Genomic DNA, 12,561 nt, shown 5'->3' with positions numbered 1-12,561 from the left:
CAGTATGTGTTTATGGCTTTAAATGAAAAAATAATCTCTCTATTTTTTAATTGTAAATCTTTTGACTTTCTCTAAATTAGTATTTTCTGTTGAGTTCAAACTTGGTAAGAAAAGATCACATGGAGTCTTTACTATGGACCCTTTCAGACTTCAACAGACCTACCTCTCAATTATATCATCTCAAATAATGTTTTGGTAGAGAAAAAGATCTGCGTAACATAAACTACTTCTGATTCCTGCTTTTTTTTTTTTTTTTTTGTTTCATTTTTTTTTGTCTGGAGAAAGGAAAGAAATGCTACTTTACAAAAATATTCAAGTTCAGAAAGGTAACTGAAATGACATTTGTGAAATGCATTTCCCTGGACCCTGTGCCTAGATTGTCTTCTCAGACAAGGTGTGTTGTAACCTGGCATCAGTGGAACCAACTGCAGCTGGTTTCTATTTTCAGGTAGCTACACACCAGGAGTGATTCCCTGACCTAGCCAGTAAGTCTGATATTGATACAAAATGAGATGGTGAAACGCCTGCTGAGCTGCTCACTGGGCAGCCACTTTGGTCCTTTAACAACCACACTCATCAGGGCAGCTATTTTCAGCGCAGGAGGACTGGGCAAAATGCTGTTCCCATGAATGTGGGGTGGTGGAATGGGAAGTAATACATTTTCTGAGACATTTGAAAAATTACAAGTTTCTTTGTCCTTTAGAGAAATATGCCTTGCCTTGAGATGTGATTAAAAACCAGCCTGCAACTGATTTGCACACAAATCTAGCAATTTTGCCAGGTTTGTCTTCCTAGAAACTTAATTTGGAGATTTTCTATTAATACCAGGTACTTTACCATAGGCTCTTCTTCCTACTGTATCTGGCTCCCTGCCACCTTTCACTTCACAGACACCCATCCCTGGCTGCCAGTAGCCAGAAACCAACAGAGACAAATAAATATGTCCTGCACTTGGCAAAACCTTTGCAGAAGGCCTTCGTCGTGATTACAGAGAGATTTCCTGGGGAGTAAATAGATTCAGAAACGACAAGACAGTATAAATGCATCATATTCATATCATTTCTCTGTGGTTCTTTGGTCACAGCTGCTTATTTTGTCGATGGAAGTTTTCCTCCCAGAAAAGGGTGAATATATTGCTGAAAACAACTGATGGCCTGCCTTGCTCAACGCTTGGTGGCAAAGCTGTCAGCTACGTTTGGTTTGCAGAGTCTTGATTCCTAGTGACGATGCACAAATCAGAAGTAAGGCAATGTGATTTCAGGCCCATGGGAAATATCATCAGACGTGCAGTGGAACAACTGCCCACACTGTTATTAGAAAAGAGCCTGAAGTATTTTGGTCCATGGGAAAGGCTGGTGGGCAGCAGCACGCAGTGCTCCCTGGTCACAGCCGGGCTGTGATGGTAACCAGAAGATGCCATTTCTAATACACTTTTGGAACAAGGCAGAGAGAGAGAGATAAATATATATTTCAATCTATTTCCTAACACTGGGTATCTTGTATTTTCCAAAATCAGCCCGTGTCATAGCCATATTTAGATCTTAAAACTGCATAGCCTTCAGCACATGAAGACCTTATAAACTTGAGGGACCACACGGTTTCTTAAGTTCCTGCTTGGATCCAGTGCTACACTGGACACAGTGTGTACAAAAGTCCTTTGGAATGGAAACTCACCTTATTCTGTAAGAAATATTTGTGGTGTTCAAGACAATGGATGATGTTTGTATTGAACAGATCTCCCTTGTTTGGAACAGAAGAAACAGCTTCACCGCAGACCATGCTGTCTCCTCGGCCCTCCTCCACCACCCCTGTTTCCACCACCGTACTTCAGGCACAGCTGGAGCACTGTAAGTGTGGCCCAGGAGCCTTTCTCTTCTATTTACTTGACTTTTGATGTGTGACAAAGACTGAAGTATCCTCTCTGAGCACTGCTTCACGGTGTCACTCAGCAAACCCATCTGTCTATGTTGGAAGGGCTCTGCTACTTTCCTAGAGCAAGGCAATCCTGAACTAAGGGAAAGATAAATGCAATAAACCAAGGAAGGTCAGAAAGGCAATTTCTCATTCTACACAATGATTTCAAAGTGTATACTATATATGTCCTATTTCATATCACGTTTGCCTTAGTCTGTGAAATGAAGGTCCTAAAATACTCCCAAGGAATCTATTCCCACAATTTCATTTTGCAGAAAGAAGGATGGGTTTGAGTTGCTGGTATGGACTTTTCACTCTCACACCTATGCACGTACCTGCTCTGGATGATATGTATCCATAAACATACGTTAACATATCCAACATGCAGTGGGTATATGACATAGCAGTTTGCCCACTTGCACTTTTTGCCAAGGTCTGTTACCATCAGTATGTTTTCCCTCCCAACATAAAGAATTTTTCCACCTACTTCGTAATACCCATTTCTTAATTCCACTACTCATTTGCCATATGCAAATACTGCAATTAGTGCAAACATTATATAAATAGTAATTAGAAAATTATCTGACAAGAACTAACCCAAGAAAAAATACAGCATAAAATCCCCCACTGTCTTCAGAGAGATCAGGATTGAGCTCAGGGAATTATTCCCCCCAAACCGAAATCTAGTTGCCTCCCTCTTTCCCATCTCTTTCTCCTCTTTTTCCGTTTCACTTGGAAGATGAAGAGCAGCTTTGCTAACCCAGTGTTTCTGCTGAGGTGTTCATCTGTATTTCCAGGGGAGATTTCTTTTGTCACAGGACATAGACCAGCCAGTTTACTCATGCAAGCTTAATTATGAAGTCAAAAGATTAGGAAAACTTTAAGGGAATCCGCTCTGATCAGTAGTGAATGAACGCCTCCTGGTTGGTATCTACTGGAGTGAAGTTCATGCTGCCTATACATGCAGAGTGCAGTCAGTATTATTAGAGCAAAGATGCTATTTTTGGAGAGGAGCTGCTACTTGTAAAGCATGATGAGGAGAGCAGGGTCAAGTCTAAGAATAGCCCTGGGTCCCACACTGGCTTGGAGGGGATGCGATAGCCTGGCTGCGGCATGCCTGGGAAAGGAGGAGGAAATGTGGGGCAGGACACTATGCCGAAGTGATAATGTTGAAGCATCCATGAAGATAACCTTGTGACAAACTGTAGGCTTCTCCCTAAGGCAGTAATTAAGTGCTGTTTGGACTGTAGTGGCTGTTTATTTGTGCTTTTCTCCATGTTCTCCAAGAGTGTTCATTCATACCTTTTACCTTACGTAGAAGCTGCTTACTCTGGACATGAAGGACTTGTGCCAGGAGCTCCAGATAACAATGCCCGAATTACATTGCCCCACAGGGCCTCCAGGCCCCCAGGTGAGTGATGCATTTGTGACCAAACCACAGCAGTCTTTCGCTTGCTCCAAGGTCCTTACAAAGCTGTTACACATTTTCTGTAAATGCCCTTTATGCCTTAATAAGCATATCAAGCTCTGGCTTAATTTCATTTTGGTATGACTATGCATAAATCATGTAGGCTTTTTACCCTGTGTTCTCATTCCTGCCTTGCAAATTTCAAGTTCACCCTTCATTTTCATGGTGGCACCCATGAAAAATCCCAGAGGTGCCATCACCTCCTTCAGAGGCACTTTGTTGCTTTATTTCCTTGCTTTACACTCTTTTTACATGAGGAGAAAGAGCCCATGGACTTGATGCAGAAGAGGTGCAATGAACCTGAGTGTTAGTGGAGTACATCCCTGAGAAGGTCGATACCTACAGTGCAGACCAGAGAGCAGAAGGGGCTTTGGGGAGGGCAATGGGATGGGGTTCAGGAGATGTGGGATCTTCCAGCTTAACCTGTGAGGTCTTTGCTTGTTGGTAGCCTTGGGACAGCCCCTTTGGGTTCCTATTTCATCTACAATTTGTACATGTGAAGCATAGAGCAGGAGGTCAGAAATCTTCCAAGGAAATGTTCCAATTCTGGGGAGAGGGTTTTGTGCATGTCTCACTGTTGTGGCGAATATCAACCATCTGTCTTTCTGTTCCAGTTTGTTCCCTCCAAATGAAAATAAAACTGAAGGGAAAGTCTTAGCATGTGAATTTAGCATGTGAATTAGGAGGCACATGGAGAAGTGATGGTAAAAAAAGAAGTGATGGTTTATCCCATCCTGTGTTGAGAAAAGTCCTCTCTGCATTATGGAGCAGTCCTGTGGGCACCATCTAGAGCTTCAGTATATGTGGAAGAAGCGTTGTAATTTTAGTCTTTGCCAGACTGTCTTTCTGAAACAATCCTCTTAATGCTGTCTCTGACTTACATTGGAAAAACAGTAAGGTCAGTTCTATTGTTCTGCAAGGTTCACTGCTATAAATAATAATTAACCTTGCAACTGAATGATCTATGATCCCTCCAAGAACATTTTTAAATAGAGTAGGCTGACAGATTTTATCACAACCACTAACAGTAGGATGGGTATAACATGCCTTTGGAATTTTTAATTATAAATTGTGGGACAGTATTAAATAGAGGGACAATGTCAGAGCCGGCAATCCTCTGAACAATACCTTTTTGAAAATGGTCATGGGAAAAGAAGTGCTACTGTTTCTAAAAAATATCTCAGAAGTATTTCTGACTTGCTTTTTGTTGTAAATGCATGATTTTCATATGAGTTGTAAAAGCTCATACTGTTGAGCCAGAGCTGAGTTTTAACACTTTGTCAAAAGAAGGAGAATTAGATTTGTAATGATGTGACTCAGCATATAATTCCTGCTATGTATAACCTAAGGGAAAGGGAAAGAAAGAAGATAAAATTTGGCTCCGACTCTAATACAGTACATTCTGATTTACACTATTGAAAGTCTAAAATTACTGACTTCTATAGTTGGAATAATTTGCATTTGAGGGTGTGGCTTGCTCCTGTTCATGTACAATTTACGTCATGTTCTGGATCATATAAGATAACCAGGAGCCTAACCTGGAGTGATTTATATGGTCAACCTAATGCTCCTTGTATGACAGCTCATGGGATTTTCCTTAGTCATTCAGAAACAAAAGGTTCAGAAACAAAAGTGCTTCTCTGAAGCACTCTAGAAGCAACACTGTTTTTCTGAGTTTTACTTTTATTTTTATTTTCTGAGCATCTCCCTCGATTAATAAGTTTCCTGAAAGGGGAATAAGCCTCACTTGAAAGAGAGGAATGGAATATATTCATGTATTGGGGCTTAAACAGATTTGTGAGCCTTGATCACTCTCCACTTAAATCTGAATTAGTCTTTTCTAACCATGTCTTTCAGATTATGTCACCCTTGCCTATTATTTATGTCCAGCTTTCCAAAGCTACGTTACGTCATTCAGTTGCAATTTTAGGAAAGGAGGAAAAGCTTTTTGAAAATTTGTTGTTGGTTATCTTTGAAAGGCAGCTTCACTCTAACTGGGGGATGTATATTCAAATATTTTGGGGGTGTTTTCAAACCACAGGAAACAAATATCTCTGCTGAACAGCTTACATCTGGACTGGCCACTAAGCAGCAGGAGGGTAATATTGACTGTAGAGAATGCCAGACTTAAAGCTACATTTGCAATTTAACTAAAAATTTGAGATTTGTTTAAGCATGAGGAGACAAAAATTACCATAAGTTATGTGATGTTTATTTGTTTTTAAAGTACTTCAATCACAACAATAGTAATGATAATTTTATTTCAAAGAAGAGCATTTCAATTTCCTATTACTCTGTAGAAAATGCCATTCCATGAACACAGGAAAATGCACAAAGCAAGAAACATTGAGGACCTCTTGCTATTTTTATGAAAAGGTGAGCAAAAAGTGTTTCAGAAGAAGAAATTTAATAATTTTGGAAGGTGGATTTTACCATTGCAAGTCTTTTTTGGTTAGAATGCTCATGGTATTAAGAAGTTCTTAAAATGTCTACAAAATATTCAGCAGAGGCATGAACAGCCCCTAAAGTTGACAGCCACAGTCTCGTTCCCATGAAGTTACATGGAAGCTGTGTACCAACTGAGCAGGCAGGCAGGAAACAGGGATGAGGACGAGAAACCCCATGAGGAAATCTTTGCAAAGTTGTGCTCAGGATGCCAAAAATTCAAATCAGTGTCTTCAAGCTGGTGAAAGATTCAGAAGCAGTGACAATCCTCCATGTCTACAGCACCCTGCAGAGCCCATCCCACGTGGTTTATGCCATTTCCCTTACCCGCTTTGTCTGACCTCCTTTGCCAGCTGAGGCAGTGCCTCTGTGTCCTTGCAGTCGATAATTCTTCAAGGCTCCAGCAACTTCCCTTCTCTTGTGTGCCCTAGGCCCTTTTTCTTGCTAGTTTTCTTCATCTAGGAGATGCCCCTCTACTTCTCATGTCAGTGCAACTCTCCAGCCTGCCTTCAGCAGCAACTCAGACCTGGCATTTAGAGGAAATGTTCAAACACCACATCCAACACCCTGACCTTGTGGGCTCACACTGATCCCAGGAGGCACCGGCAGGGCCATGGGCTGGGGGAATGTCACTACCAGTGCCTTCTTACTAATACAGCTCAATAACAGCATTCATTTTTGTCCCTAGGGCCCACAAGGAATTCCTGGTATAATGGGACCAAAAGGGGAGAAAGTAAGTGCCTGTTGTTATGTGTTGTTACATGCCTGTGTTTGGTGTGTTTTTGAGGAGTCAAGGAAAGAGATGGTGGTGGTGGTGGTGGCATGTTCACTTTTTTTTCTTGTCTGTTTAGTCAATGATGGGCTTTATGGACATGTGGGGATTTGCTTTAATTTGAATGTAGAGCTGTGGATAAATTTGAAGCTGTAATTCAAAGCATCATCTTCCAGGGTTCATTTTTAATCCTGAGATATTTTAATGGCTTCTCATGATAGCTGCCTGTGTCCACACTGTGGATAAGAGAGTAGCTTGGGTGCCCCAGTCAGTGCTCTTGCTGATCCCACAGTCTTTGAACACCTTATTCTCTGGGAGGATGTGAGAAGCAAAGGTCTCCTATCCACCATTAGTTGTACGGGTCAGATCAGATAGCAAAAGCGGTCTATATGTGAAGTTACAGCTTCAGACCTGCAAAGCACTTGCTCCATGATGATGCTTAAAGAACCTTATACGTGAAGCTGGGCATAATTATATGCTTTACTTCACAACAAGGTGACTGTAGATTTAGGGCTGAGAACACAGAAAAGGTCCAGGACCTCTTTACCTCTGGAAAGTCCTGAACATAAAGATATTCCCAATGTTGTTTATAAATGCATTAACTAATGAGCCACTGCGCTCTGCGTGGTATCTCTGAGACTAACATATTCCTTTCTCTGGCAGGGGGAGATCGGCAGGCCAGGAAGAAAGGTATGAACAAAAGGTGCTGCTTCAGACACCAACCTAACAGTTGACACATAGCAGCTGTCAGAGAGGAGCGCAGGCAATCGATGAATACATATCAGCTAATGTTGAAGTGTTGACCCTGTTTGTGTTGCTCCCATGCATAGCCAGGAGGAGTGGTAGGGGGCTCTGGGCGCAGGGCTGGAGAGCTGTCATAACTGGTTGGAATTTGGTAAATTCCCTCAGTAAGAACATCCATCCCCAGCCAGACAATTAAAAGAGTGGGAAATTACCTGAATTATACCTCTGTGGGCAGGGGAAGCAAAGTATGGGACCTACCATAAAAGGCCTATTTAAAAACAACAATAACAAAGCCAAATCAACCTTTTTACTGCTCCAAAGCTGAAGCCAGAAGGAGGAATGGCCATTAATGATTACACTTCCAAAGCTTTGGCACCAAAGCAATATGCTGACTACAATCTTATGCTTGGTGACACATGAGCCATGATATATTGTCAAAAATATGTGCCCCTACGTGTGATGAAACAGAATATGTTACCTCAGTCCTTAAATGCTTCCACTTAATGTAATTAATTTTAAAAGAAGACAGAAATGCAGGATGAAATCAGAGATATGTAGGGGGTAGTCACTAACCAGGAAAAGAAATACCATTCTAATAATAAGCAAAGGACTTTGACACTAGCTACTTATCAGTAATTCAAATGGATGTGAAATATATAAACAAAGAGTTCTTCTTCTTTAATATAGATTGCAAATGCCATATAGTAAACAAAAATACTACTTACATATATTTAAGTGTTCAAAACTAATGTATGAGACAGAGTCACCCATCAACCTACACGAGCATGCAAAACTTAATTCATATTTACTCGTCTGACAAAAACTAGTAGGTCCCAGAGGAGAAGTTGCCCATAAAACAGTATAATTCCTGCTAAAAGCCGTCTGGCTCATGGGAGGTCACTGCTAGCTCCAAAGTCATGATCAGATTTCTAGGACCATGTTGTCAAGTGGCGTAAAGCAGTGGAATAGCACTAATCTGCAGCATTTTAGCAGCTATTCAAGGAGTGATTAAGAAGTTAAAATAGATAAGTAACTGTATGTATGTAGTTAATGCTAGTCACACAATAGCAGACAAAGAGCAATTACAGCTACTAATATGAGTGCTCATAATAATGGTAAATAAACCAGGAATGTCTTAGTTAAAGGTTTGTTTCTGTTCTTACTGTAAGTTGCATTTGTACGGATAGAATTACATGCGGGTCTTTTTGATTTACTTTGTATTATTAAATGAGAGGAAGAATTAAGTTATTGATCCTGGGCTTTTGGATGATTATTTTGACTACATGTAGATTTCCTCTGTAGCTGAGCTACTTATTTGAATCAGCATAACCTGGCATTTCTGTGAGTCCACATTTCCTCCAGTAGCATCAACATAAGCAGTATTATGTATATAACATTGTATTTTTTTTATTAAAAACAAGGTGAAGAAGAATTTGTAGTTCTTTTCTTGAACATACTCTGTTTCTCCACATCTCCTGTCTGCAGTGGTAACCTGTGTGTAGGAATGATGTTACATGAATCATTGTAATCGATGTTTTCTGTTCAAGGGTAGACCAGGTCCCCCGGGTGTCCCTGGGATGCCAGGACCAGTAGGATGGCCTGGACCTGTGGGACCAAAGGTAAGACTAAAATTCACACAGGATGATTGCTAAACATAATGATCTGAACACACGAGTTGCTCAGGAAGTCTCTAAATCACTGTCTGCTGGAGGCTGGGGAGCTGCAGCAGTGCAGGGACACTTGGTGCTTGCCCTGTTTCTTACACTGCTCTGCCAAGACCTGCCCAGCCTAGGGTTAGGACACCACACCTTCAGCGTAGCCCCACGTAGTCAATCTGATCTTGATTAAAATATGCCACAGGTAAATTGAAAGTCAAGTCTAATGAAGACTCATTGGTAACCACTGGCATCTCACAGCCACACAAATCAGTGTTTCAAAACTGGTCATCATCCCCATGGTTGTTCTTGATGATCTCTTTGCCTGAGTGTGTACTTCTTGACAGCATAAAGGGAAATACCAGGCTGCATTCAGGGGAAAGGGATTACAAACCATGTGGATTGCTGACCTGTTCTGTGAAGCTCACTCCCATACAGACAAACACTCATTACTGTGAATTATCATAGCCAAAGCAGAAGAAATGGCAGGACATGCTTTCCTACTGCAGGGGTAGCTCCATCTGCATTTATTATAAAAAAGCTGCATGACAGTTCTTTTCTGGCTATTACCTTACACGAAAGGTACACAGCTCTTCCATGAGCCATGGAATACAATTTTTCTACTGGGGCATTCGAGATAGAAAACCTGTTTTTTACCAGTATGTATCAGGCAAAAGGATGACATATTATATTTAATTTGAAACTGTGTTTTCTAGTGAATCTTTTTACTCTTCTTTCACTCCATAAGGGTTGCTGCCCTATCTCAAATGACATTATGCCATAGGCTTTGCTACTGCAAGAGTAAGAGTAGATTACTTCTGAATTCAAGCCATATGTGGGAAGCAAATCCTTAAGCTCTTTACAGCTGTGTCAGATGAGGAATGTGATATTATGTGGGAATGCAGGCTAAGAACTGGGTGCTTTTTTGTTCATGAACTAAAAAGGAGCCCAGGTTCACTTTGAACTGGGAGATGGGAAAGGATGTCTCCCCAGAAGCACTGTGTGCTAGCAGGAGCAGTGAGAGCAGAAGGAAGATCCAGCTACCTTGTTCCCTCACATTTCAAGTACTGAGAGCAGCAGAACAGAGCAGAGCCGTCACTTCACCTTTTCTTTATATACACCCTCGCTTTATTTATGAAAACTTTCTAATTTCAATTTTATCTCCTTGTCATCTACTGTTCTTTTCACTGCACTCCTAGAAGTATACCTCACATTCAGTAATCATATTTTTTCAATATACTTCTACTGCATGTCCTACTTCCTGTTTAATGTCCATTCTCCTGCTTTTATTGTGCCCTCTGATAAATCTCCCTTTTGTTTGTCTGATGTGTTCCTATTTTCAGTCCTTCTACTTGCCATAAATTTCTGTTTCCTGCCTGCAGGCTCCAGCTGAATAGAGGACAGTAGATGTCTATGCTCACTTCCATAGGTTATGTCTCTCTTTCCTTTCTCTTCTGATCTCTGATCTTCCCAGACTCCTGACAGTCATCTTCATTCATAGCATCTCCTTTTTGCTGTAGATCTCCAGTAAGCTGTTGTTTTTTTTTGTTGTTGTTGTTTGTTTGTTTGTTTGCTTGCTTGCTTGTTTTAATTCTCATTCCCTTCTATGTGCCTTCTATTTCTTCAGCTGGGTCTCCTTTCTCATCTTGTCTGTCTCAGACACAATCTTGGTCCAACCCTTATTTCTCCTACTTTGTTTCTTGAAGTCTTTTCTGAACTTCTGGTGAGGCAGCAGCCAATGTGAAAATTCTCTCCAACACTTGGCCAGTGAAAGCCAAAGGAGAATGAGAGCCAAATGTCTTTTGCTGGTAGGGCTGCTGCATATCTTCAGGGACTACTCTGTATTTCCCCTTAGATATAATTAGCTGACAGCAGACAGAGAGGATGTTGTAAAGTCTTTACATGATTTATTGTCTCCAAACCACTGTAAAGCCCATAATATCTCAGAACAATGATAAAAGTAATCAGTATGTCTCTCCAAGCCATAAAGGCTTGCAGCAAAATACCCTTCTTTTCTGCACCTCAGTGGAAGCAATGTTTGGAAGAGACAATGCAACTTCAGGTAGAAAAAAGGATGTACTTCAGCTGCTAATTGCTTGCATGTCCTTTAATGACATCTGCCAAAACTGAAGCACAAATTATACACCCAAGGAAATGCAAATAGAAGAATAACATCATATATGATGATTCAGATAGAACACAATTGCAATATAGACCTCTGACTACAATGCTACAGCAAGGTCAGGCTTGTCTCGTGTATTTGACACAAAACCCCAGGCACTGAACTATCGGACATTCAGATATGACCTCATCAGAGAGCCACAATCAATAACTCTCTTTATTGACCCCTTTAGGGTGAAAAGGGAGATTTGGGTGTGATGGGATTGCCAGGTACAAGAGGACCAATGGGCTCCAAGGTTTGTTAACCAAACACTGCATTTTTCAGACATTGGTTTCTAATGCTCTGCTGACAGCTGCTTCCCTCATGAGTTTGCCAGAAAGCATTTATCAAGATATACATTTTCTAATATAGCTGAAGAAATATGTTCTCCTTCAGAAAAGGCTATGGCGCTTGGTTGGGCTTGGCTGTGTTTTTGGCTTTTCATAAAATGCTTTGGTGTAAATTACTGTAATGCAAATAAAATAAAATAAAATAAAATAATAATAATCTTAAGAACAAAGATCATATCTAATTGTATCCCACTAGAAAACCAGAGTTCTTAAATATACCCTCAACATTAACTCACATTTACAATGCTTTCCACCCACCACAGAAGACTAGAGATCATTTATGTCCTCACCTTAAACTATGCACATATATTAATAGTTGGATAGTCAGACCAATTTGGTCTGGATGGCCTATTATCTGCATATCATTTTCTATAGCACAGCTTCTGCATTTAAAAAATATATGCCACAACCTTTTAAAGATCTTGGTACAAATTAGGTAATTAGGTTACTCAAAGGGCTGCAAAGAAGCGCTGAACAGTTATCTGCTATATTTTTTCTTAAAGAGAAACTCAGCTTTAGCGGAATTTTCCCTTAGAAGATGACTTAAATATAATCTAAGGATAGTCCACAGGGGGAAAGAAGAGACTGATTATTGCTAAAATTAATTTAGATTATTAATTGTGGAGTCTAAAACTTTATTCACTTTCAGTTACTTTTAATTTACCTTGCTTTAATTTTGAAAACAGTATCAAACTTGCTGGCTTTACCTGGTTTTTCACATTGGCTTTTGGGCTGATTTGTCTTGCCTTTAATTCTTATTTCATAATTCTGCATTTTTAGAAGCTATAAACATTAATTTGCATTTACAAGTCAATGAAATTAATTACTTGTGCTTCATTCTTTTTCTTTACTTAAAAGTCTGCAAGATATGAACTTGCTTCTTTGGTCATCTTGAAAGTGAGAAGCATTAAAATATCTGTCATTCCCTTTAGGGTTTTCCAGGAACTAGAGGAGAAAAGGTCAGTGTAACAGTAGAATAATACATGATTTAGCAATTGGAAATAGTTATGTAAAAATAGTAACTGTAAAAATGAGGTCAAATTTTGATGAAT

General features: G+C 40.2%; 1 protein-coding gene across 3 annotated transcripts in view; it reads left to right on the top strand.

Annotated features, from left to right (window-relative positions):
* The window catches only part of COLQ (collagen like tail subunit of asymmetric acetylcholinesterase), a 40,430-nt gene that overhangs the window by 9,423 nt on the left and 18,446 nt on the right, over nucleotides 1-12,561 (top strand). For 2 of the 3 annotated variants that reach the window (XM_035318041.1, XM_035318043.1), the window contains exons 2-8: nucleotides 1,735-1,847; nucleotides 3,233-3,325; nucleotides 6,516-6,560; nucleotides 7,263-7,289; nucleotides 8,891-8,962; nucleotides 11,353-11,415; nucleotides 12,442-12,468. In XM_035318041.1, coding sequence (XP_035173932.1) covers nucleotides 1,735-1,847; nucleotides 3,233-3,325; nucleotides 6,516-6,560; nucleotides 7,263-7,289; nucleotides 8,891-8,962; nucleotides 11,353-11,415; nucleotides 12,442-12,468 — 440 coding nt within the window. The remainder of the gene's footprint in view (nucleotides 1-1,734; nucleotides 1,848-3,232; nucleotides 3,326-6,515; nucleotides 6,561-7,262; nucleotides 7,290-8,890; nucleotides 8,963-11,352; nucleotides 11,416-12,441; nucleotides 12,469-12,561) is intronic. The other variant, XM_035318042.1, reaches the window with a different exon arrangement.

The sequence above is a fragment of the Oxyura jamaicensis genome, chromosome 2 (assembly GCF_011077185.1).
Source record: "Oxyura jamaicensis isolate SHBP4307 breed ruddy duck chromosome 2, BPBGC_Ojam_1.0, whole genome shotgun sequence".
NCBI lineage: Eukaryota > Metazoa > Chordata > Aves > Anseriformes > Anatidae > Oxyura > Oxyura jamaicensis.
The sequence above is the reverse complement of the archived record's forward strand: the minus strand, read 5'-3'. Positions and strand labels throughout refer to the sequence as shown.